Source organism: Saccopteryx bilineata, chromosome 4, assembly GCF_036850765.1.
Source record: "Saccopteryx bilineata isolate mSacBil1 chromosome 4, mSacBil1_pri_phased_curated, whole genome shotgun sequence".
NCBI classification, from domain to species: domain Eukaryota; kingdom Metazoa; phylum Chordata; class Mammalia; order Chiroptera; family Emballonuridae; genus Saccopteryx; species Saccopteryx bilineata.
Window position 1 is genome coordinate 213,789,878 of NC_089493.1, and position 26,988 is coordinate 213,816,865.

Here is a 26,988-nt window from a genome sequence, read left to right on the forward strand (position 1 = left end):
TGAGATGACATTTATCATTAAGAGTATGTATGTTTCGGCCCTGGCTGGTTGGCTCAGTGGTAGAGCGTCGGCCTGGCGTGCAGAAGTCCCGGGTTCGATTCCCAGCCAGGGCACACAGGAGAAGCACCCATCTCCACCTCTCCCCCTCTCCTTCCTCTCTGTCTTTCTCTTCCCCTCCCGCAGCCGAGGCTCCATTGGAGCAAAGATGGCCCGAGGCTCCATTGGAGCAAAGATGGCCCGGGCCCTGGGGATGGCTCCTTGGCCTCTGACCAAGGCGCTAGAGTGGCTCTGGTCGCGACAGAGCGACGCCCCTGGTGGGCGTGCCAGGTGGATCCCAGTCGGGTGCATGCGGAAGTCTGACTGTCTCTCCCCGTTTCCAGCTTCAGAAAAATACAAAAAAAAAAAAAAAGGAGTATATATGTTTCAAGTATTTCTATAGCATTTGAACTGTTAATTATGCTGTGTGCCCATCATCAAAAGTCAAATCATTTTCTGCCTGTTTTTTTTAAGTGAAGGATTGTTTCAAGGTAGTTGCTCCAGATTATGGAACAGATGGCAACAAGTGATTTCACTGCCCTAGGGTCATGCATTTAGTGGTATGACACTAATGTTGAAGTTCTAAGAAAAATTCAACTGTGGGAATTAGTAATTTTTGAGGAATGAAATTACATAGCTATTATGAGATTGAGGATGTGAGGTAGGAACTGATGTTAGCATCCTGCTAGAGGTATTGTGCTTTTTCTTATTTTTTTTAAACATGTTTAGTTATTGCATATCATTTTTGGAGAGAATGTGGCTTTTTCTATTCTTCATTATCTATTTCTAAGGTGATGGGAGTTAAGGGTAGTGAGAACAAGAGTTGGTTGTATGCATTTTTTTTAAGTGAGAGGAGGGGAGATAGACTCCCACATGCGCCCCCACCAGGATCTATCCAGCACCCCCATCTGGGGCTGATGCTCATGGCATCAGCTGAGCTGCCCTCAGTGCCCAGGGTCAGTGCTCGAACCAGTCGATCCACTGGCTGCAAGGGGGGATGAGAAGTGATGGTCGCTTCTTGTGTTTGCCCTGACTAGGAACCAAACCCAGGACTTCTGCATGCTGGGCCGATGCTCTATCCACTGAGCAAACGGCCAGGGTCAGTTGTGCGCATCTTATTTGTTTGTTTGTTTGTTTATTTATTAAAATTTAAGTGAGAGGAATGGAGGCAGACAGACTGACTCTTACACATACCCGACCAAGATCCACCTGGCAACCCCCCCATCTGGGGCCTATGCTTGAATCAGCTGAGCTATCCTTAGCATCCTGGGCCAATGTTCAAACCAGTCAATCCACCGGCTGCAAGAGGAGAAGAGAGAAAGGGGAAGAAAAGCAGATGGTTACTTCTCATGTGCCCTGACCGGGGATTGAACCCAAGACGTCCGCACGCAGGGCTAGTGCTCTATCCACTGAGCCAACCGGCCAGGGCTTTCCCCTTTATTTTATAAAGTCGATTTCTTTTCCTTAATCATCAGCCCAGATAGTACGGCTGTAGGAACTATGTTTGTTAAAAATAAATATCGGGGCTTTCGGAGAATATGGTAGTCTTAATACATTTGTGTGTGTATGTCTTTAAACCAGAAATAACCATTTATCATATTTCCCCATGTATTTTTACGGTTCCATGTGTAAAACACACCTTACTTTTGGGGCCCGAAATTCGGGAAAAAAAAGACAAGTACGAAAAAGCGGGAAATGCAAGTAAAAAAATCTACAACAATTATTGCAAATACAAGTGTGAAAAAATAGCAAATGCAAGTAAAAAAATTAAAACCACTGTATAAGATACACCCAGTTTTTAGACCCCAAAATTTTTGAAAAAGGATGCGTCTTATACATGGGGAAAGATGGTAATTTCAGAAAGGACAAGCGTGTGTAAGCAAATCTGATTAGCATCTTTGAGTGTTGTAGAAAAACTTAGAAGTTTGTATTCAGTAATAGGATCAAGCACACAGAGTCCCCAGTGATTCTGGTGATAGATTTATTGGCAATTGGATTTCTGGATTTGTATTTCTTTGTAAGGACTTTGGTGCCTGTTGGTGACATATCTAAGTGGAAGAGCACTGTGGAAAGTAAAAGTGATCTGCTGGGAACTTCAGTTTGGTCTCGTTTTTAGAAGGAAGCCTGTTGATGGTAGCACTGTTTTAACTGTTTTCTACTGTAGTAGACAGTTTCGATTTGAGATCGTCAAGTTAGTTTTAAATAAATGTGCAGTTTGAATGAGGTTTCCATCTGTATTCAGACTAGGTTGTTTGCTCATTGCATAGATTATTCTTCCTGATTAGGAGAGACCGTCTAACAACTAATGTACAAAGGCCTCTCGTAGGCCCCTCAGATGTTATAATGTACATCATATGTTTAGAAAACCATTTATGTGATTCTAAATTTAAAAGTACAGTGATTCCTGCAACTAGTCTTTTTTGTTGTTGATTCATTTAATATATAATTTTATCTTTGATATTGTGGTATTTTAGAGAAAGTGATTGTGTATTTTCTAAGGAAATGAAATTAAGGGACTTCATATATGCCTGTATCATTTCTCAACCAAAATTTGCAAAGCAAGCTGAGAAAAATTTATTCTTAAATTCCCTGCTGCTTAAACTTTACTAGTCTTGAGAGAAAAAGAGAATAAATTTACTTTTACTTTTATTTATTATTTTTTTTAAGTGAGAAGGGAGAAGATAGACTCCTGCAAGCACCCTGACCGGGATCCACTAGGCAACCCTATCTGGAGCTGATGCTCCATCAACTGAGCTATTCTCAGTACCTGGGCCATTATTCGAACCAATTGAGACACTGGCTGTGAGAGAGGAGAAGGAGAGAAGGCGGGGAGGGAGAGAGAGAAGCAGATGGTCACTTCTCTTGTGTGCCCTGACTAGAAATTGAACCCAGGATGTCTGCACGCTGACCAGTATTCTGTCTACTGGGCAAACCGGTCAGGACCTAAATTACTTTTAGATAGGAGAACATTATCACAGTATTTAAAATGCATACTGTCCTTGGCACCCTCCAAATAATACAGAGGGGGACAAAAGTAGGTTTACAGTATGAGTACACAAAACATAGTTTATTCTTGTATGTTTATGAATTATTGTATTATTTTCCATATGAACAACTGTAATTCTACTTTTGGCCCACCCTGTATATCCATTTTAGGGAAAGAGTGGGCCTATTTGAAGGTTTCCTTCATGAGTTGCCAGGAGAAATGGAAGAATTTCTAGTTTATAAATACTGTGATGCCTCCAGCCCCAGTTAATATGTGTGATCTGTAATGCTTAAAAGGTTTGGGAAAAGAAATGTCCTCTTAAAAACAATGCTTAGCAGCAATAAGAGTGGAAAATAGGAAGATAATTGTGGCTTAGGTGATTTTTTCAAATTAATCATTCATTATACAGCAGTCATAAAATTTATGATTTTCATTAAGTTGTATTAATCAGTCCTGTAGTCTTTTTTGTTATATATGGTATATAATTTATATGTTGCTATTAGTACATTTAATAATACCAAGCCAACTTTCTGAGCTAGGTACTGTTATTATATGCCTCTTGTAGATGAGGAAACTAAGGTTCAGAAATTAAGTAATTGGCCCATGTCTGTACAGGGAGCCAGGCAGAGTTAGAATTCAAACACAAGCAGTGGCTCCAGAGTTTTTACCTGACCCCATTCTACTATAGACTAGAATAGTACTTACTCATTTTCATATTTTTCTTTGAAGGAGTTTAGAACAAATAGTTAATTTTTTCTGAAGTTGAGATAGAGATTATTTCCCCTGTTTTACAAGTCAGGTACAAAATGTTGTGACTTGACTATAGTTATGGAGATGGTTTCTGGTAAATCCTCGTCTCACTTGTTGGCTTAGTCTCTTTTGAAGGAGTTTAGGGGGTGTCACTATAGCCATTTTCCTTGAGCTCTGTCAGCCTAGATTGTTTTCATATCCTTTTAGACAAAGATAGTATAGTTGTCAAAGATTAGAACTTTCTTATTTGTGGACATTAAAGAAAATAATCTTTTTTGCATTGGCAAAGAGGTCAAACTGGACTTCTAAAGTCTTTTCTAGTATTTTGTTTTATAATTTCATGTCTTCTTTTCTTCAACAAATACTTTTAAAATTAATATTACTAAGTACCACGTTCAGTCTGTGAGTTATAATTGCCACAAATATAAGCAGAGTAAAAAATTTAAGTGATTTAGCTCATAAATATTTGGTAATCTCATGTTACACTCAGAGTATCTTCATGTCCCTGATATGACACTTCAGTTACTGTGTTCCTTACAAGTATTCTAGATTCCAGTTGCGTTTCTTGTTGCTCTTGTTTACTTATTTGAGAACAATCACTAGCAAAACTACCATTAAAGAAATATAATAAAGCTTTGATTGTACTGTATAGACTTAGAGAAATAGTGTGCATGATTAAATAAATGTTTTCATTTCCTTGTATTGATGCTACTGTAGCTATTAGAACAGTGAGAAAGTATAGCATTTTTATTAAATTGAATTTTTATTCAAATATTCACTAGGGAAGTGACTCTTTAGGGAGTGTTATATCTATGGTATGGCGGTTATGTTTTGAGAGGCATATTATGCTTTATCTTTTATATAAAATGCATTAAATTACAGATTTCACAAAGGGTAAGCAGCTTGTTTCTGGCTGCTGAAGTTAAATATATAATTCTCTTTGCGATTTTGACATTAAAAGGGAACTCTGATTCTCCTGATGGGTGAATTACTGTATGTTTATCAAAAAGGTCACAGGTTAAGAATAGATTGAGAAACATGGTTTGAAAGTAGACCCAAGGAATGATTCTCAATGGATATAGAGTGTACTTAGGTTCTGTAAATTCGTGAAGTATTTGAATCAAATCATATCACATTGGATATGTGATTTACTTGTAGAGCAGTTATAACCATATGTGATTAAAATAAAATTATTTTTATCTAGTTTGATACTGATTGTTTTGATTTCCAATTTTTTAAATGGATAAAAATTGCCTATTGTATCAGCTTGATTGAATTGCTTTTTATGCTTCAGTAATAGCTTTAAAATAACCTCTGCAGAAACTTTAAAGTACTTTTGTTAGTATAATTTAGCTTGATAATTTAAAGTAAACAACAAAGATAATTCAAGAAATTCTGAATTTTTAGACCATTCAATTTATTTTATTTTTTTTAATTTTTATTTGTGTGTGTGTGTGTGTGTGTGAGAGAGAGAGAGAGAGAGAGAGAGAGAGAGAGGCAGGGACAGACAGGAAGGGAAATGAGAAGCATCAATTCTTTGTTACAGCTCCTTGGTTGTTCATTGATTGTTTTCTCATAAGTGCCTTGATGCGGGGTGGAGGGAGGCTACAGCAGAGAGAGTGACCCCTTGTTCAAGCCATCAACCTTGTGCTTCATGCCTGCGATCTTTGGGCTCAAGCTAGTTAGTGACCCTGTGCTGGTGAGCCCACACTCAAGCCAGTGACCTCAGAGTTTCAAAGCTGGGTCTTCTGCATCCCAGTCTGACGCTCTATCCACTGCACCACCACCTGGTCAGGCTCAGTTGTTTTTCTAGACTATCCTGACACTTGTAACAGTGAAATGTTTTAATCCTTTTTGAGGATCTATTGTTGGAATGTTTCAGTTTATACTCATAATCAAGAATTGACTTGTTTTTGTATTTAAAGCTTATGAGCTTTTGGCATGAAGGGAATCGGTAATATTCAGGGAACAAAGTTTTTTTTTAATGTCTCTGTCTTGAATGTAATACCCATTTCAATGTCAAAATCTTACAGAAAGTACACAGATGTAAAAACAAAATCACAAATAATATCTTTTATATATCAGTAAAGGTATCCGTTAGGTACTTATTATAAATTAATAATTGTGTATTGCCTTACATACCTCTGTGTATGTGGTTTCATCAGGTGAGTTCACAAAGTGAAGGTAACTAAATATCTTTTAATTTTGATATTTTGCATAAAGCACAACAGCAATTTAAGAACTACCAAGTACACAAAAATAGGAACTTCACTTAAAATTGTCCTTGATTTAAACTTTGATGTTTAAATCTGCTCTGTGGTATAGTTTCACTGCTTTGGCAATAAAGAATTACCAGTTTTATATACTCAGGAAGTTCCATATGTTTTCACAACTGAGTAAATGCCTGTCCTGGAATTCAAAATTTTGTATGGATCATCTATTGTTTAATTTTAGCTCTTTAAGGAACTTTTAATGATTATCAACCTAAACTTTCTTTTAGATTAATGAAACACTCTTCGAAGTTATATTTACTTGTTAGTAATCCCAGGAAATGGCTGAAATGAGACTAGAATTTTAGAGAAAGGCAATGTTGATTGTTCTTTCCCTTCTAATACTGTTTACAATTATGTTTTTCCTATTCAATTATAATGAAGTTTCATGATTGCATTTTTCATTATTATAGTTTTATGTATAGATTTCTAGATAAATGGGTTGATTTTTAGAAGAAAGCTAAAAATAATTATGTGGAGAACGGCTAAAGCTTTTTAAAAAAATAAACTAAGGAGTCAAGAATAATACTTAGTTTTTATTATAGCAAGCTTACAGAAATAGTCATAGTAGTTTGGTAGTTTTGACTGACATATTATTGCTAGTTATTATAGTAATATTAATGTTTATTATTTACCTTGGAATGTTTCAAATTAGACTCCCAAGTATCAGAGGATAAGTTTGGATGACTAACATATTTAGGAGTGTGAGAATATTTCGTAAAAATTACTTTATAGATTCGTTACCATGACCATATGAAAATTCCAGTCTGTTTCTACGTGTGCTTCTCTTTATCTCAATCCATGAGGCTTTTATAGGCATAGATTGGTAGCATGAATGATGCTAGAGTTACTGCCAGTCATTTAAGCCTATTGTCTGGTAATATGGTTTGAAATAAATAATATCTTTATCATTTTAACTTTCCTGCTCTCAGTTAAAATGACAAAGATGCTATTTACTTCTCACATGTTCATTAAATAAATTTGAGGAGTTGAGTTCAAATGAGTGATTATAGAGTAGATAATCATAAGATCAAAGGGAATAATGAGCTTCCTGATGAAATAGGAAATTAGAACAGTAGCCATTAGCTTTAGCTACTGTTTTCCTATCCTAGGGCAAAACACTAAAATGGAATAAAGTTTTATTGTCCCACAGGCAGCATGTGCCTTGTTCCTTAGTAGGTAGAGAAGCAGTAAATCATTTTGTTTCCATTTTTCCATCTTACTCTTGTTTTTCTAAGTAAGGATTTGATTGTACATAATAAGTGATTGTGTCTTGAACAAATAGACATAATCCTGGCAGTAGAGAGATGGGCACAAGTGGAGGAGATTCATAGGTGAGATGATAAGGCCTGAGCTTATAGAACAAATTAAAAACTTAATAAATGAATTTTTTGAGAGTCTGCAAAGAACAATTGAGTTAAAATTGGAGTAACTGTTCAGAATAAAATGTAAATGTTCAGGTTACATGTGTGTATTTAAAACCTCTAGTAGTATGTTTTCCAACTACCATAAGTATTTTTATGATTGCTATTTTTATTCTAATCTCTTAATTTTCCCCCTTAGGTGGTATCATGGAAAACTTGATAGAACTATGGCAGAAGAACGCCTCAGACAGGCAGGGAAGTCTGGCAGTTACCTTATAAGAGAGAGTGATCGGAGGCCAGGGTCCTTTGTACTTTCATTTCTTAGCCAGACAAATGTTGTCAACCATTTTAGGTAAGTCTTTATTCTTACCATAAGGCTGTATAATGTAGCTATTTTGCTTTAGTATTCATAAAAATATCTGCTTTAATAAAGATGAATGACTGACATTTAAATAATGGAAAGCATGAATCTGTTTTCAATGAAATGATTTAATCAGTGATTGAGAGTAGATGTTGAATGTTTACATTTTTGTTTAAAAAGATTACTATTATTGGGTATTACTGTGCTAATCCAAATATAATTACCACTTTTAAAGTATAAATTCTTTAAATTACAAGGAAACTTTGAGTGGTAAAGTGGAAATAACAGAGTAACAGATAATATAGAAAACAGTTTTTAAGAGTAAAGGTATGTGCTTTTAATTTATTTTAGCTATACTTTTCTTAAACTCTTTGTAAATGTTCATTTCAATTAAATGAACATGTAGATTTTCAAGTACAGATATCGTCTGTGTGTATAAATATATTCACATATTTTATTTGATTTCAGTTTTATAGGCAAGATTGAAAAAAATCACCCAGTTGCTTATAAGTTACCTGATAAAATGTTTATATACTCTTGATGTTTACATTTTAAAATAAGCTCTAAGAGTACTATTATACCACATATAGAATGGAAATTATTATAATCTGTAAATATTTCAAGAGATCTATAAGCTGCTTTTAGCCAGAGAAAACTTATTAAAATTGCTATTCAGCCTTTGTATGGAAAGTGAGAAGTAACTGAGGATGAAGTCACAAATATTTTAATGAATTATGTAATAGAGGTTTATAAGTGTTATATGTACCCTGTATTTCATTTCAAATGCACACATACATATTTTAGAAGAAATAACGTCAAGTAATTTAGCACATGGTGATGACATTAATAAGTGGTATGTTAATACAGGGGTGCCGATAAAAGAGTATGTAAATAATAGATTTATAATTTCTTTATGGAACTTGGTCTTCAAAATTGTCTCTAAATATTTTTGTTATACTCTGTTTTTTCCTGTACAAATAGGATTATTGCTATGTGTGGAGATTACTACATTGGTGGAAGACGTTTTTCTTCTTTGTCAGACCTAATAGGTTATTACAGTCATGTTTCCTGTTTGCTTAAAGGAGAAAAATTGCTTTATCCAGTTGCACCACCCGAGGCAAGTAAAACTTGAATAAAATATCTTTCAAAACTTTTATTATTTTACTCTAGTAATTGGTTTAGCTCTTGTTCAGTTTCATGTGATGTTTATTTAATATAATTCAAGAGTGTTGTATTACATTTTAATTCTGGTTGTATCAGAACAAAACTCATAAATAACTTCTTTAAAAAAGAAAAAGTTGTTCTTCTGTAATTTTGTATTTAAGTTACTTGATTTTTTATAATACTATATGGTGATAGCCTAACAAATATTTTTGAATGAATGACGAGTAATAAGTGATTTCATGGTGCTAATGCTGAAGTTGCTGCAAGATTCTGACCTTCTATATTATCAGAGAAAGGTTAATTTATATGTTCATAGAGTTTAATATTAATGATTGTTCATATTACTGGATAAAGCATACTGGTTGTACCGTTAATTTTTATAAAAACAACAAAAATAAACATATTTAGGCTTTGAGTATTTGGAGCCTCAGAAAAAAACAATTCGAATGATACTGTTTGGGTTTTATTGGGTCTCACCTAGTGTGGACATACTTGATTTAGCTTTGACATAAGAAGTTTATATATCTTCTATAAATCACTTTTTATGGTTTTTAGCCAGTAGAAGATAGAAGGCGTGTTCGAGCCATCCTGCCTTATACGAAAGTACCAGACACCGATGAAATAAGGTATTTATAGCATGTTCTCATTTACTGACATTTGAAATAGACAATTGAAAGACTGGGTAATTTATTGCTCTTGGACCAGTAAGGTTTTGGAATTTGTGGAAATATGCATCAAGGTAAAAAGTGCCTTAATATTGAGTCTAATATGCTTGTACTCCTAATTAGCTCTATTGGTTCAAATGGTCGTTTTGGATCAGAGTGGCCACAGTGAAGGTGACAGGTGAAATAACATAGCTTCTATTAGACTATTTCTAACACAGTAAGGAGAATTCTGTTATATTCTATACTTTTAATTTTTATTACATGACATTTATGCCTGAACTGTAAATGCCTCTCAAATGATTATTAAGCTTCTGTTTTACATTATGGGTGAATAAATTTAAGTATTACTAATGGTATAGAACTATAGACCATAGTAATTTTTTTGCTTTTATTTCTATATAATTTGATTTATATAACTTTACAGTTACATTATTGGTGTCTCTATAAGCTATTTAACTTTTTAATTTTTTTTTTTTTCTTTTTTCATTTTTCTGAAGCTGGAAACGGGGAGAGACAGTCAGACAGACTCCCGCATGCACCCGACCGGGATCCACCCGGCACGCCCACCATGGGGCGACGCTCTGCCCACCAGGGGGCGATGCTCTGCCCATCCTGGGCGTCGCCATGTTGTGACCAGAGCCACTCTAGCGCCTGAGGCAGAGGCCACAGAGCCATCCCCAGCGCCCGGGCCATCTTTGCTCCAATGGAGCCTTGGCTGCGGGAGGGGAAGAGAGAGACAGAGAGGAAAGCGCGGCGGAGGGGTGGAGAAGCAAATGGACGCTTCTCCTGTGTGCCCTGGCCGGGAATCGAACCCAGGTCCTCCGCACGCTAGGCCGACGCTCTACCGCTGAGCCAACCGGCCAGGGCCTAAGCTATTTAACTTTTAATAGAATTTTTTTTTTTTTTTTTTTTTTACTGGTAAAATTTAAAGGCTATTTGAGTAATTACTGGTCCTGAATATAGAGTTTTTCATTGAAATCAACATCAGCATTTAAAATATTAGTTAAAACTTTTGAGGAGTATTGAAATATTTATAGAAATATGGCATTTTAAAGATCAAAGATTCAGGTATCTGGAATCTCCAAATTGGAATTCCATTTTATATGAAATGTCCTCAAAATAACTTTTTAGTTCATATTGGCACACCTTTATTTGGGATTTAAGCTAGAAAAGTTAATAAAAGAAAGAACAGAATAAAAGTATATAATAAAAAACAGCTGTAAACTACAAATTTAGGAATTTTGAATGATTTGTTAATTTACTCAAATTTATCCCCATGGGGGGTCATCTAGGACAATAGTTTTCAAAGTGTGATCCATGTGACCTGTGGATACTTGAGACTATTCAAAGGCTTTATGAAGTCAAAACTTTTTTCATAGCAATACTCAGACATCATTTGCCTTTTTGACTGTGAGATTACTCAATGGGACCAAAGCAGTGAACAGTAAAACTGCTGGCGCTGCAGCTAGCACAAATCAAAATAGTGGCACCAAACTACCATGTCCTTCACTGCCATACTTTTGTAATTAACAAAAAGAGCCAGTTTCAGATTGTTCTTGATGAGACAGTAAAAAATATTTATTTTAATAAATCTCAGTCCTTGGCTATGTCTCTTTTTAATATTCTATGTGATGAAATGGGAAGCATTCATAAAGCACCTCTGCTGTGTACTGAAGTTCAGTGTCTTAAAAAAAGGAGTGAGCTCAGAGCTGAACTAGCTACTTCTTTTGTGCACTACATTTTTACTTAAGAGAATGACTGACAGGCAAACGGTGGTTATTCAGACTCTAGTATTTGACTTTTTTGTTTTTTAAAGAACAAAGTGAATCTATTACTTACGGGAAATAATTGGCAATACTTATTGCCAATGACAAAATTTGAGCTTTCAAGCAAAAATTAGAATTTTGTAAACCCTAGTATCTGCCATCAGGAGTTTGGCAGTGTTCTAAACACTTAATGACTTCTTGATGAGAATTGTGGTAGTATTAAAGAATGTGATGTTTTGATAATGTACAATGTGTTTACATCTGGAACATCTGCATAGTTCAGTAAACCAGTATTTTCTAAATGATCAATGCACGATATAACAAATTTATGCACAGGTATAAATCCATTTGAAGTATGAGATAGACAAATAGTTGTCCTTGAAATGGGTAGAGAGAGTTCATTGGTACGTAGTTTTATATTCTACATTGCAACTTAACTTTCAAGAAAATACCACTTGTTGAGTTTTTGTCATATCATATATAATTATTTGAAAGGCTATTAAAATATTCATCACTTTCACAACTACATATTAATATGAATCCAGATATTCTTCATGTACTTTAAATAAAATATCACATTGCAGTGGCTTAAATGAAGGAACAGACACAAGCCATCAGTTGCAGTTAAGCCACACCTTGAGATTTGCAAACTGTAAAACAAGAATATTTTCACAAAACTTTTTAAAGTTATAATTATTTTTTATATTCTTTGTTACCATGTAATTTTGAGGTATATTATTTTAAAAGAATCAGTGTGTATTTTTAAATATTTCTATTTTAAATATGGTAAATATCAGCAGATATAATCCATATAAATGAAAACCTTTTTAAGGTATTAGTTTTTTTGGGGTTTTTTTGTATTTTTCTGAAGCTGGAAACGAGGAGGCAGTCAGACAGACTCCCACATGCGCCTGACCGGGATCCACCTGGCACGCCCACCAGGGGGCTATGCCCTGTCCATCTGGGGCATTGCTCTGTGGCAACTAGAGCCATTCTAGCGCCTGAGGCAGAGGCCATGGAGCCATCCTCAGCGCCTGGGCCAGCATTGCTCCAGTGGAGCCTTGGCTGCAGGAGGGGAAGAGAGAGACAGAAAGGAAGGGGAGAGGGGGAGGGGTGGAGAAGCAGATGGGCGCCTCTTCTGTGTGCCCTGGCCGGGAATCGAACCTGGGACCCCTGCACGCCAGGCCGACGCTCTACTACTGAGCCAACCGGCCAGGGCCTTAAGGTATCAGTTTTTAAGAAGGTAAAGGATTGCTGAGAAACCTCCCCCAAACTGAGAACAACTGATGTAGGAAAATGAAAATTTGAATTGTATACATTTTAATTCTACGATATAAATATGTATAAGTTATGAGTCTTTAAAATTTGGATATACCTGTGAAGTTTTTTACGTAAAAACATCTGAAGATTGATGAGATTAAGCAAAGCACTTTAACCTCTTTTGGTTGGTAAAAAATGAAAAATAATATGGAATGAATGTTATAATTATTTGTGCTTGTAAGATTTTTATTTTTTTTGTTTTTGCTGCTAGTGATACAGCAATAATAACAGAAGTAAAAAAAGATTCTTATGACTGTTTTCAACCAATAAATGATACTTGTCACTTCTCATTTCCCTTTTATTTCTTGTTCACATGTACTTCCTTTTTAATCATTCATAAGTATTTCCTTGGATATATTAATTAATGTGGTTGGTTCTAAAAAGGAATAATTTACGTGGTTAAGTGGTAATATCTGCTACTATTCAGCTAGTAAAATATTGGTTACTATTAACAAGGATTGTAGAAATCAAGATAGAATGTACCCAATCTCCCAACCCCACCAAAGGGCTTAAGCAGAGAAAATACTTCTATGTATGAGACACACGCTCACATACACATACACAATACATAGACACAGACAATAGTATGGTGACAGCCAGAGGGAAAGGGGATGGTGGGAGGTGGAAGTGGGGAAAGAGTAAATAAATGGATGCGAAAGATTTTAATTTCGGTGGTATGCATACTATGAAGTGTGCAGAAAATAAACTAAAAGTAAGCTATTAAAAAACTGAATGTAATATTCTTTTTTTATTCAAATAGAGTACATTGAAAGTGGTGTCTGCAGGTTTTCTGTTTTTGAATTTGTCCAAGAAACTAAAGCTTCAGGTAGTCTAGCAAAAGTTTTTTAGACTGACCTAATAGAACTTCAGTTTGTGAATATTAAGAGTGAAAGAAAAATTGATAAATATATGACAGCTATGAGTTTTGATATAGGGTCAGTCTTGAAACCTTAAGCCTTCAGAGGCATTTATTTGTTCAAGACTAAAAAAAAAAAGTTCAAGGAATTACTGATGGTTTTATATTGATGACATACATCAACAACATACTCCTCCTGTGATTGTGTAGAGGTTGAAAACATCTGGATTCCAGTGGAAAGAAACTAGATAATGTATGTATCACTCTACTTAGAAATTGATAAAAAATAAGCAGGTATTCTCATAATACTATATGTCCTTTGGTAACACTTTTAGAGAAAGAATGCTGTACTTGTTGGGTCATAGATGTCTGAATGAATTAAATAGAAATGATTTTAAAAATAGAAATAGAAATGTTTTTAATGAGAAAAATGTTAATTCTTGTAAGCATCTTCAAGACAAGGCTAATTATGCTTATTTAAAATAAATTTTTTCTAAAGGAAGTATATCCTTATTAAAGTAAGTATATGTGTAATGAATTATTTATTTTATGTATATAATTTTATATTTAACTTATCTTGAAGACAGTAATAACATTGAAATTGAAATTTTCAAGATAAGCTTTCTTGGAGTTATATACCCCAAATACACATGTAATTATTGTTTACAAAAATTCTAATTTGAATCTAACAATAACCCAGGCATATAGATAGTGCAGGCACCTTCATTAAATTCATTTTACCTGTGAGGAAATTAAGATTCATATTTGTAATTGTGAAAAGTTTTACATGTAGATAATGCCAGAATGTGGTATGGTACACAATTACTCAAGTGTCCATGTTTAAATTTTTTTTTTTTTCATGACAGAGACAGACAAAGGGAGGGACAGATGAGGACAGACAGACAGGAAGGGAGAGAGAAGAGAAGCATCAATTTTTCCGTTGCAGCTCCTTAGTTGTTCATTGATTGCTTTCTCATATGTGCCTTGACCAGCGGGCTATAGTAGAGGGAGTGATCCCTTGCTCAAGCCAGCGACCTTGGGCTCAAGCCACCAACCATGGGGTCATGTCTACGATTCTGTGTTCAAGCTGGGCCCACGTCCAAGCCAGTGAGCCTGCGCTCAAGCCAGTGGCTTCGGGGTTTCGAACCTGGGTCCTCTGTGTCTGACTCTGTCCACTGGGCCACCACCTGGTCAGACCATGTTTAAAATTTTTAATTTCAGTAACTTTATAATTGCTATTTTCAGTTTCTTAAAAGGAGATATGTTCATTGTTCATAATGAATTAGAAGATGGATGGATGTGGGTTACGAATCTAAGAACAGATGAACAGGGCCTTATTGTTGAAGACCTCGTAGAGGAGGTGGTAAGTTTTGTTCTGTTCTTTCAAAATTGCAATTTTTTTGTAAAATTGTGTAATTTGTCTGTAATCAAGGAAATTATCTACGCATACATTTTTATTTATGAAAAACCTGAATTCACAAGTACAAGGACTTATTATTAAAATGTATCAATAATTGCTATTTATTGTAAAAAAATAACCAAATTCGCATGTTTTAATCTGTATTTGCCAATTTTCAGAAGGTTTTTATGAGTTTCTTAGAATTGAAAATGTATTAATATTTGTGCTTATTTGTGTTTCTTTTTGTCTTGATCTCCCCCATAAATGTTATGTCAATGATCATTAAATCTCAAATTCTTTATCTCCCAAATATATGCATAATTTTCTAATAACCTTGGAAAAACTCAGTTATGTTACAAATATATTACCCATGGTTCTACATTTTAAATATTCCACTTATTTTTATTGTTATCACATAATACATTATTAACAACAGTATAAATAATCATGTTTTTAAATTTTTAGATAGGTCATCATTTGCATTTCAGGAATATACTCAGACATCACTGAAACATAGCAAATGTTATTTTACAAATTTGGGATTTAACCTTTCCTTTTGGATTTGTCCAGTGAAAAGGATTGGATTTTTACTATCTTTTAAAACCCTCAGAGCTACTGTTTTTAAATGATACCATGAATTTAGAAATAAGCTATGAAACCCATGTCCCAGGAAGACAGCAGTGGAAAATATATATATATATTCTTGCTATTAGTTTTCTCTTCTGCCTATTCTGGCAGCCAGATCTTGATATGGAGAAGTAAAACATCTGAGGAAAAATAGGAGGAGTTAAGGGAATGGTATACAGTCCATAGTCATAGTCACATAGTTACAGTAGGAAAGCTGGGATTAGAATTCTTACTGTATTCTATAGTAGGAGAGATATTCCATATAGGCAAGAATGTTCAAACTGAGGACACTTACTCTATATATTTTACTACAAAATTTCTTAGTTAAAACTTTATGTTGGATTTTCTTCTCCCTACTCTCTAATATCCCTCCCCCCATTATTCTGATTATTTAAAGGAATTATATTATAGTTGACTTTTCTTGAGCTGTTGGAATTTTGGGTCAAATTTAACAAGATAAACTTTAATAAGGATAAATGAAAATTATCCGTGAGTATAGAAAGAAAATTGCTCCTTATAAGATAAGGAGAGGTGATCTAATGCCATTACAAGGAAAGAAAAGAAAAAGTTAATAACTCAGTATGAGTCAACAATGTGACGTGGCTGCTAAGAATGAATATATTATTACCTAGAATTAATAGTAGCCTAGTTTCAAGTTGGAGTTATAAACAGTTTTTACTCCAATATTCAGAATAATGTTTCATAATGATACTCATTGGAACACAGTGATTCTTTGTAGATCAAAAAGCCATTGGAGATTGTCTAGATTTCAGGCATTCAGTTGATGGTTGGATTTAAGGAATTTCCCATTCTGAAATTCTAATTACTGTTCTCCAAGCACATTTATAGACTTTTTATATCTTAGCTCTAGAATGTAAGCCTCTGAGTTTTGTGTCTGATTCAGTGATATATCCCATTTCCTGGAATAGTGTCTGACATTAGTAGGCATTTAGTAGGTAAATGTTTATTGATTGAATGGTTGTCTCTATACCTATTCTTTTCCCTCTTCCTCGACATTCCTGTCCTGCTAGACTGCCTTATAAAATTAATCTTTATCCATTCAATTTAGGTGTTGCCTTTTCTTTCATAGATTTTTTATTTATTTCTAGATTTAGGCTAACTTGTTTTCTCACGTGTCAATAGCACCTTACTTTTATATTCCATTACATTGTAAAAAATTAATTGATTGTGTAAACCTCTTCTGTAGAGATTAACTCCTTATGGACAGTGATAATCTAATTTGTTATGTAATGATTTTTAGCATACAGCTTTGTATATAATAGGCATTCAGTGAGTGATTTTAATTTAGTTAGGTATTCAAAAATTTTTTTTTTAATTTATTGATTTTAGAAAGAGAGAGGAAGGGCGTGATAAAGAGACGTCAGTTTGTTTTTCCACTTACCTATGCATTCATTGGTTGATTCTTGTATGTGACCTGACTGGGGATAGAACCCACAACCTTGGCGTATCAGGATGATGCCCTCTCTAACTGAATTACCTGGCCAGGGCTGGTTAGATGTTTAGTAAGTAAGAACCAAATTGAGAGAAGTAAATCCATGTACAGTTGGACTATTTTTCTACTCTATCATTATTTAATGAAAACTCAGTGCCAGATACTGTGCTTGGTTCTAGGGCTACAGTTTAACATATACAAGGTGGGGAAATAGTAGGTTTACAGTTATTCATGTGAAAAATAATACAATAATTAACTGTGTTTTGTGCATTCACAACAGTAAACCTGTTTTTCCTCCACCCTGTTTATTCAGTGAAAATTATATGCCCACTCTTGTGTTCGTGATTGTGTTGGTGATGAGTGTTAACAGAAGCGCTAACAGCTTAAGATGCTTATATCAGTATAATAGAGTAACACTGGTGTATATTAAATATGTGATAAGATTGTCAAGTAGAGTAAGGTAAAGTTCAAAGATGATGAAAAAAGAATGTTCTTTCTATTCAAAGTAAAAGTTTGTATTTACATTTTAGGGATTCATTGTTTTAGGAGATGGTATTTGAGATAGATCCAGCCTAGATGGTTTAGATTTTAACTAACAGGAAGCAGGGAGTGGAAAAGGACATTGTAAGTAATAAAGAACAAGCAACAGTATTGGGAGAATATAGATTAGCAAAATAGGTAGTTATGTGTGACAATGATATAGATACCTAAAGAGAACTGATAGTGTGAGACTAGAAACATAGACTTAATTTGGTTGTAAACTGAGGAATTTGTAGGCAGTTAGAGGGATAATACGAGTTTAATTTTTAAAAGTGGTTTTTATTTGTTTTGCTGTTTCTTAAGTTAAGGCAAATTGATAAATCCATTGTGGTGGAGTTGGGCACAGAGATAATTATACTTGTTGGGCTGCTAAATAGTTTAATAAAAGGGAGGAAAAGGGCCTGAATTAGAATAATCACAGTAAAAGAGAATAAGGAGAGAGTTTTAGGAAGATAATTCTGGAATAGAAACATCTTTTCATATATCTATAAATTGATATAAAGGGCAAGGTAGAGATGTTTGAAGGTATGATTTTTATTTTTAATAAAAATAGATTAATAGTTAATTATATAAAATACTATCTTAATGTCTTCCCTTTTAGGGCCGGGAAGAAGATCCACATGAAGGCAAAATGTGAGTTTGAGTTAATTATTAAAAGGAAAAAAATATTGTAAGCCTACTAATTGGATAACTTCAGCCAAAAAATATTTTGAAAGAAAATGGATACTTTTGGAGTTGATTTAAATTTAATTTGGCTCAGAAACTGCTGTTTAAATATTTTCTTAAGGACCTAGTGATAAAATCTTATTTTTAAATAATGAAGGTGGCTTCTACCTATATAGAACTTTTATATGACCAAACTATTCAAAATTCCTCACATTTTAATTTTCTTATTGACTTATAAATAGCATTTTTGGTTTTTGTCACAGGGCTTTTATGCATTTTATGGTTTAGGTATTTGGGGGAACAGAGAACTTTTCTTCAAGATCATGGTTCTTTACCATATTAATAAGATTCCACAAGGACTCTCTGTCCATAATTTTTTAAAGCAGATATTAAGTATCTTGGAAGGTCTAATTCAAAGACCAGATAATATTATTACCCCTGCTACTTGCCACATTCATCTTTTATATTCCGGAAGTTATTAGCTGTAACCAGTAACCTTTTAATGGGAAATCATTCCATGTGCTGTTTCACCTTTGCTTTAATTTTATTATTGTCCTTGAAGATCTTAACCCTAATCCCAATTCTGTTTGACTCATTTTAATGGACTATTTTATCTTCAAATATCTTTTCAGTGGAACATTTTTTCTTGCTGTTCTGTCAGCATTAATGGATGGAATTTAAGGCTTACCTCTCAAATGTTTGCTTATTTGGTTCTGATATTTAGAAAAAAACATTAAACTGAACAAACAGTCCTTTTAAAGTCATTTATTTAGTTCCCCACCCTTCTTTAAGTGGAACATATGAGATATTTTTCTGAATTCATTTTCTCTATCATTCAGTGTAGCTGCAAAATAAGGTCCATCAGTGAGACTGCATTAGTTTGAACTTTCCCCACTACTTCTATCAGGAGTTACAAATTCTAGTTAATGTCTGGTGATACATACAGATAATGGAAGCAAATAAAATGGGTCAGGTGTATATGTCCCCATTTTTCTCAAATTACAATAATCTTCATCTTTCTTCTTTTCTCTGTTGATAGAGATTAAGGTCATGGAACTACCAGTATTTCTCTACCAAAAGAAAAGAACACTGTCATTCTATTACATTAGGGAAGACTGTGGGATGTCAAAATTAGAAAGTATTTGCCTTCAGTATGGTGACTACTCTAACTGATATGTGCAAGAAAGAATGGGCATCTAGTGTTGTGTGAAATCCTCTTGTATTTCCAGAGCTGCTGGAGAGCTATATTATTATCCCTGTTAAAAATAATACCATATATTTATTTGAAAGACGAAAACATGTCAAATGCTAGTAAAATGTCCAATGCCATTTATTTAAAGCTATATTCAGTTTTCTCTTAGCATGAAATATTAATCCCACTGTCACCTGGAAATTTTTTTAATTTACTACCGTTGTGATTGTTGATTGTTTAACATCATTTTCTACTCATTAGGTATTTAGTGTAAGCTAAATCTACATTGTTGATTTATGTATTTGTCAGTTTCTAATTTCTTAAGGTGGAGACTGGCAGTGAGGCATCCTCAGTAATGTTCATTATTGCCTTTGAGATTAAATAAGCAGTATAACTTTCACTGTGGTTTATTCAGCTCCCTGTTTCTATGATATAGGTGCCAAGTCCTCATAATTTTATCTTTTAAAACACTTCTTAAACCTGCCTTCTTCTCAATCTTAAACAACTGTATTCTAGTTCAGGTCCGTTATATCTCTCACCAGCACTTGATGTAGCAGCAACCTCTAAGGTGGTCTTCCTTAATGCTTTCGTCTGCAGATCCTTTCTCCAGTGGCCAGAATCTTCCACCTAAAACACATACCTAACTGTATCGCTTTTTCACTTAGAATTTTAACTGGTTCTCTACCATCTTTACCTTAGTTGAGCCTAAAGGGATCCTCTGATCTAGCTCTTGTGTCCTTTTCTACTCCTATTGCTTGTCACTTCTGGTATTATACTCTTCAGCTTGTGGATTTCAGATGCATAATACGTTTTTTATTCTTTGTTCAAGCTACTTCCTAGGCCAGAAATTCCCTCCGTTGTTTTTGGTCAATTCCTGTTCTTACTTAAAGGCTTAACTCATTTTTCACTCTTCCAAAGAAGTCTTCCTTTACCTTCTCCAGTCACAGAATCGGTGCCCTTCTCTGTCAGTCTAACAGTGCCTGCAGCACACAGCTCTCGCTGGGCCTTATATATTTTCTATATTATTTTTATAATTATACCGTATTTCTGTCCCTTTTTCTTACCAGTATGTGAATTCTTTTAAGAAAACAGATGCACCTTTCTATATTTGGTGCAGCTCATGTGCTTGAAATACATACATGTTACATAATAAATGTATGAATGAAGAAACTCAAATCTAATCCTTCCAGAAAACAACACTGCCAATTTGTTCTCTAAACTCCATTTGTTTTCTACCCTCCTTTGAATTTCTTTTTGTTTTTTCTAGCTATAAAAATATAGGATTGGCCTTTGCATTTGCTCTGAGAACCTCAGGAATCTGAATTAGTGAGTTAATGTTTGGCATAGAGTTAAAGAGAGAATTTTAAAAGTTTAACACTTCATTCATTCACATTTTATGTGAAAGGTAAACATTTAGTTACATTTTAATACTTTGATCAGTAATAGTATGGATAGTTTAAATATGTGAACTGTCTCTAAACCTATAACATTGGGTTTTAGAGCTCTTAACCTCTTTCAGACTGGTAGTATTTTTACTTTCCAACTTAGTTTTTAAGCCACTATTAAAAACATTTGTAGACCCTAACAATGTATGACAAAGTAGTAGAGTTGATGTGGAATTGTCAGCTTGGGATTGAGTGTTAATCAGCAAATAGATAACAGTACTTCAAGTAAATAAGAGATTTTAAGCAATTCATTTACTAGCAGAAATTTATACCAGATATGTCATTTTATTTTAAGGTAAAATTCAGTTAGTGACTATGCTATGGTTGACTATAATGACATTTATGATAACTTCTAAAGGCTTATTTTAAGTATACAGAATATAAAGTAGTGTTCTAGCAATCTAATTTGCTAGGTTATTAGCCCAAATAGAATTAGGACTACTAAGTCATTCTTTTTCAGTTCTTGATAGTGGAATTTATTCTTTCTCATCTTAATTTTTCTGATTTTTCAATAAAGTATGAATCAGATTTGTTTTTTATTTGAAGAGAGAACTTACCATATGGAAATTCACTTTGAGAGAATAAGAGAATTTATTCCCTTTTTTGCCCTGGATAATTCTGTAGTGGCCTCGACCTGTACCACTTTTCCCTCCCAATAGGAAGAAAAGAGAAAGCTATCTAGGATGTAAGGGTGTAGCAGTTTGTCATTATCAGAATTAAAATCATGGCTGTTATTGTATTGGTAATTAATATGGAAATTGTAGTTCATACTAGATAGCCTCTAATTTTTCTTGTTGAAATTATGCATATTTATAAAGTATAGTAACATAGAAAAAGGAGTAATTGATCAATTGTGTTGCATTTATTTTATTATGTCAGCTTGAATCACTTTTTTTGTTTAGTTTTGATTGTATAACAGCCAAAAAGACTTTTTATTTATATATTTAATTTGTTCTTTTTTTAAGATGGTTCCATGGGAAAATTTCCAAACAAGAAGCTTATAATTTACTAATGACAGGTACTTGTATATTCACTTACCTTTTCTGATGTCTGTTTAAAAAGAATAAAAAAACAAACCAACTATTTTTTTATGTATTTTGCCTATAACATTCACTTGATATTTATGCACATAGTAAAATTTCTTACCCAGCACTGAAAAACTGGTGTTTGTATTTTTTGGTGTGTTTAGTTGAAAACATGCATGCAGTATAATGTTCAGTGGAACGGGTGTTCCTTCTGCCCTAGTCCGCTGTCCTCTTCCCCAGAAGCAGTACCAGATGAGAGGCTTTTACCCTGCAGTTTTCTGTGTCTCCTTCACCCCTAACTACATCAGTATACATACCATTCCACACACACTCATAGGAACATGCAACATGTTAGGATATATTTTGGGAGATCATTTCATATCTGCATATATAAATTTTCATTCTTCTTTTAATGACTATGAGCCCATGAGCTTTCCATTGTATTAAAACCAGAATTTACAATCAGTCTCTAATAGAGGAATATTATGTGGTTTTCTTTTTTTCTTTGCTGTTCAGCTGCAGCAAATGTTATTGCATTTATCTTTGTGCACTTAGAGAATTATATAATTGGGCCTTATTTAAAATATATCAATTTGAACATTTCCCAACTGTTGTTATAGAGATATACAAAGTAAAAATTGATTTGTATTCTGAGTTTATATTTAAAACAAAAGCCATCATGTCATCATTCTAACTAAACAGTTAAGACAATTAACTTACCAAGTATTTCTTCAGTAGACCATATCATATTAGGATCTGAGACAAGTTTACATGTAATCTATAATTTAGAAGTCTTAGTTCTTTAAAAACAACCACAGTTCCAATAGTTTCTATAGTAAATAAACTACTGATTGTTAAGGATGTGGTATATTTAGCCTGTATTCTCTAACTGTGCTTAGATTGTTTTTTCAAGATTGACAAGTATAGACATTATTAACCAGAAGTCACTGCTGCAAACTTCTGCCTTGTATTTTTATATAATAAAGACAAGCAATATCATGAGTGGTTGTGACTCATAAACCAGAAAAAAATTTTAAATGTCTTGAAATTATCTTTATTATAAAACAGTTTTATGGTGAAAATTAGCATATGTTTATGACTTTTGAATGTACTTTTGTAATTATAGTACTTAACACTTCTTTTTCATTTGATAATTAGGTAATAAAACTAACAGCTTAATTTTTACAGTTGGCCAAGTCTGCAGTTTCCTTGTGAGGCCCTCAGATAATACTCCTGGTGACTATTCACTTTATTTTCGGACTAGTGAAAATATTCAGCGATTTAAAATATGTCCAACACCGAACAATCAGTTTATGATGGGAGGCCGATATTATAACAGGTAAATTATGAGAAATCTTTAGTTATCTCTTTTGGCAAAAGTAGTTGAAATGTCAGTAAATAATTATTATATTAGATTCAGAATTAAAGTTTGAAATTAAAATTTAAAGTTAAAAGACCTTTAATAACTTGGTAGTAATGTCCAAGAATTCTTTAGACATTTTCCAACATGAATATAAGTTAATAATTTGTTTTCTTCAAACAATTTATATAATTTTATGTACTCACAATTATAAACCTACTTTTGCCTCACCCTGTATCCATTCCAGCTATTCTGTCCATAGGAAGAACTATGAAAAAAATGAAGTATGTCCACTTATCTATATCTGTATTTCAATTATTGAATCAGTAGGAAGAACATGAATTAAATCAAGTGGGAGATTAATAGACTCGTTTCCTAGAGGGAATCTCTAAAATACCCATTCTTTTAATGTATTAAAGGAATGTTTAAAATTTTAGGATTTAAATATTCAAGATAATAGAATGGCCTACTGATTATAGAGAAACACAGTTTTTATTTTTTAAAAACTCATGTCATGCTAAACTTTTTGTTAAAATATTTGTCAATTGGTTTTGGTTTTGCTTATATTTCCCAAATATTAAGAATATTTTATATCACTTTTTATCAAAATAATCAGTAAGCCATTCCTGCTGTAGCAGCAATCATACATGTAAGATTTGCTCTTGGTCTTTTTTTAAAATTTATATGTTTTATGACCAAACTCTATATTATTATTATTATTATTATTATTTATATAATAAATTTCTTAAGTATACCTGAACTCACTACTTGCTAATAAATGCCATTTCTGTCACTTCTTCCTTTCATTCTGAGAAATACTCTTATTAAAAATTTTAAATGTAGACTTTTAATTCCTTTCTTATGTAACAGTACTCTTAAGTATGTGTATGGAGAAGTTGAGTCTCTGATTAAGGTATTCTGATTGTAAACCAATATTGAGAAATATCTCTGTTTTTCTAAAATAATATAACTATTATGATCATATATCTTATTAATGTATTCTGGTTATATGCTTTGAAAAACTGATGAATAGATAATGTTTGCTAACAGGGTATTCCTGTATTTTCAAGATTCGCATTTTTATGAGACAATTTATGTTAATATAAATATTCATTTTTATTTTAAACAGCATAGGGGACATCATAGATCACTATCGGAAAGAACAAATTGTTGAGGGTTATTATCTTAAGGAACCTGTACCAATGCAGGTCAGTGTTGTTTTTTTTCCTTTTGCAATAATTAGCATTTTATTTCAAAATGCATTTTTGGTAGTATGTTTATATATACATACTCATGCGTTTAAAATTAGTTAAAATTAAAACCTGTGGGTTATTTAAATTCTTTCAGAAAATAAATAGTAAGAGAATCTCTTAGTTTTTGTTTACATATTGGTTCTAGATAATTAGGAAGTCCTTATGGTTTTTGAGAATGGAAGCATTGGTGGGGGCAGAAGCCGAGTTGCACTGGGTTAAGGAGTTAGTTTATTGAAGGCTAAATAGTATAGACAGCTAGGAGAAATCACAGCTAGGTATATCTAGGTGAGTTTGGAAACTAAAGAAACAAACAAAAAAAAATAAGATAGCTAGAAGCAAATGTAAGATCCAGAGTGAATAAACCTTTTCTTTGTTTATTTGTGTAGGTTTATGGTAAGAGAGATCTGCGCATGTCTGTATACTCTGGGTAAAGCCAGTTATACAAAGAAAAGTGACATTGGTGATTGAGGGATGGGTAGTGGCCATTACTGATATACTAGTTCCTAGAAAAGGCAGAGTGACTAAAATCCAGAACATGAGAGGAAAACCAGCCTTGAACAAGTGAGCCTGTTGAATATTAGTTGCTTAATGCATAGGGAGATTAATTAGCCTCTGTTTCCTTCTTATAATGCTTTCTGAAGTTTGTGGGTAAAGGTTGTAGTAGAAGTTAAAAAAGGGTGTAGCCATATGCTACTAGTAGTGGGGATGCATTTTGAGAAAGCGTTGTTAGGTGATAGGGTCTTTTCGCCATCATCCTAGAGTATATTTACACAAACCTCGATGGTATAGCCTACTATTCACTTAGGCCATATAGTACAGTCTATTGCTCCTAGGCTACAAACCTGTACAGCATGCTACTGTACATGTTACTGTACAAACCACATGAGATTAAATCAAGTACAAGAGAAATGATAGAGTCAAGAGGTGTAGTAAACATGAGATGTATGAGATTTTTGAAGGCATAGCACAGCATAGTGTGTTATAGTAAATTTTTTTTTGTAAGTAGAGTCTAAAATAAAAATATAGTAAATGCATAAATCAGTAACAGCCATTTATTATCAAGTATTGTGTACTGTACATAATTCTATGTGCTGAGACTTATATGACTGACAGCACAGTAGGTTTGTTTACAAGTATCATTGCAAACACGTGGTTAAGCATTACACTGTCACATTATGACAGCTACAACATCTACGGTGTGACTAGACGACGGGAATTTTTCAGCTCCATTGTTGTCTTATGGCTCTACCATCATATATGTGATCCATTGTTGACCAAATGGTCATTAGGCGATGCTCAGCTGTACTTGAAGACGAGTGATTTATGATTTTTCTCTGTGGAAAATAAAGGGACATAAAGAAGGAATGTGAGAGGTTTTGCATATCCAGCTAAACTTGTCCAGTGCTTTGTAGTGTCTCTAACTTCCTTTTTTCTCTTCCTAACAAGCTAGTTTGAGATGGCTATACCTAATACTCATTGCAGTTGCTGAGGGGGAAATGATCCTAATGCTTAATACAAATTCAAGAATTATCATAATCATAATCTTGTCACATTTTAATATAGGTGGGCAAAAGTAGGTTTACCGTTGTCTTATGGAAAATGACACAACTATTAATAACATGATGGTACAACAATAAACTGCTTTTGTACTCACAGCTGTAAACCTACTTTTGCCCACCTGTATGTCTTGGTTCATTTCCTCATGCTTTTCTGGTGGAATGTAAGGTCCACAAGAGCAGGAGTTTTGTGTTGTATTCTCAGTGCCTAGAATGGTAACAGTACCTGGCATTAGATATTCAATCATATTCATTGAGTGAATGAATGTCTGCTCTAGCAGAAAGTACCCACTTCACCCTCTGTATTATCACTAATGTCTCTGATCTCATGGTGCTTGTTGCTATTTCCATGTCACTCTCTTCCTCTCTGCCTATATTAGCTGCTAGTTTAAGATCCATCTGAAGTTTTACTTCCTCCTTGATATCTTAAATAACTCATCAGCTTTACTGGACCACTGTTGTTGGTAGTTCTGGCAGACCTTGGCTATTCACTATTCTAATTACTGCATATGTAAAACTAATTTTTTTTTTTCTTAAACCACATAGTGTTGTCTAGGCTTTCTAGAAATCATTGCTCAGGATCTTTTTTATTAGGGGTCAGAGATCCGTTTACCTCCGAATGACAGATCCTGTGACTCATTTCCATTGCTATATCCTTAATTCTGATTCATATTGGCTGCCTGAGTTAATGATGCTTTAAATTTGTTTCATAAGTTCACAAAATTTATTGGTCTACAAATTGTCATACATTTTTTTCTATCATGAATTTGTGCTTAGAATTTTCTAATTCTTAAAATTAGGAAAATAATGGTGTGACAGTTAATAGCAAGTGACATCTAATAAACTTTTTGTACTTAAGTTATAAGGTTGTTTTAAAAATTATTTCAAATATGCAGTGTGATTCACTCTTGTTACAATTTCATACATGAACAAA

The 26,988-nt window shown here is 33.6% G+C and overlaps 2 protein-coding genes across 4 annotated transcripts in view; one reads left to right on the plus strand and one right to left on the minus strand.

The window, feature by feature from the left end:
* RASA1 (RAS p21 protein activator 1) overlaps nucleotides 1–26,988 on the plus strand; it is a 114,708-nt gene that overhangs the window by 48,518 nt on the left and 39,202 nt on the right. Inside the window, exons 2-9 of the mRNA XM_066273755.1 lie at nucleotides 7,606–7,758; nucleotides 8,749–8,888; nucleotides 9,491–9,557; nucleotides 14,784–14,901; nucleotides 18,159–18,190; nucleotides 21,826–21,878; nucleotides 23,074–23,224; nucleotides 24,375–24,453. Coding sequence (XP_066129852.1) covers nucleotides 7,606–7,758; nucleotides 8,749–8,888; nucleotides 9,491–9,557; nucleotides 14,784–14,901; nucleotides 18,159–18,190; nucleotides 21,826–21,878; nucleotides 23,074–23,224; nucleotides 24,375–24,453 — 793 coding nt within the window. The remainder of the gene's footprint in view (nucleotides 1–7,605; nucleotides 7,759–8,748; nucleotides 8,889–9,490; nucleotides 9,558–14,783; nucleotides 14,902–18,158; nucleotides 18,191–21,825; nucleotides 21,879–23,073; nucleotides 23,225–24,374; nucleotides 24,454–26,988) is intronic.
* CCNH (cyclin H) overlaps nucleotides 25,567–26,988 on the minus strand; it is a 75,653-nt gene continuing 74,231 nt past the window's right edge. The window contains exon 9 of one of the 3 annotated variants that reach the window (XM_066273758.1): nucleotides 25,567–25,832. In XM_066273758.1, coding sequence (XP_066129855.1) covers nucleotides 25,719–25,832 — 114 coding nt within the window. In that variant the 3' untranslated portion in view covers nucleotides 25,567–25,718. The remainder of the gene's footprint in view (nucleotides 25,833–26,988) is intronic. The other 2 variants (XM_066273760.1, XM_066273756.1) reach the window with 2 other exon arrangements.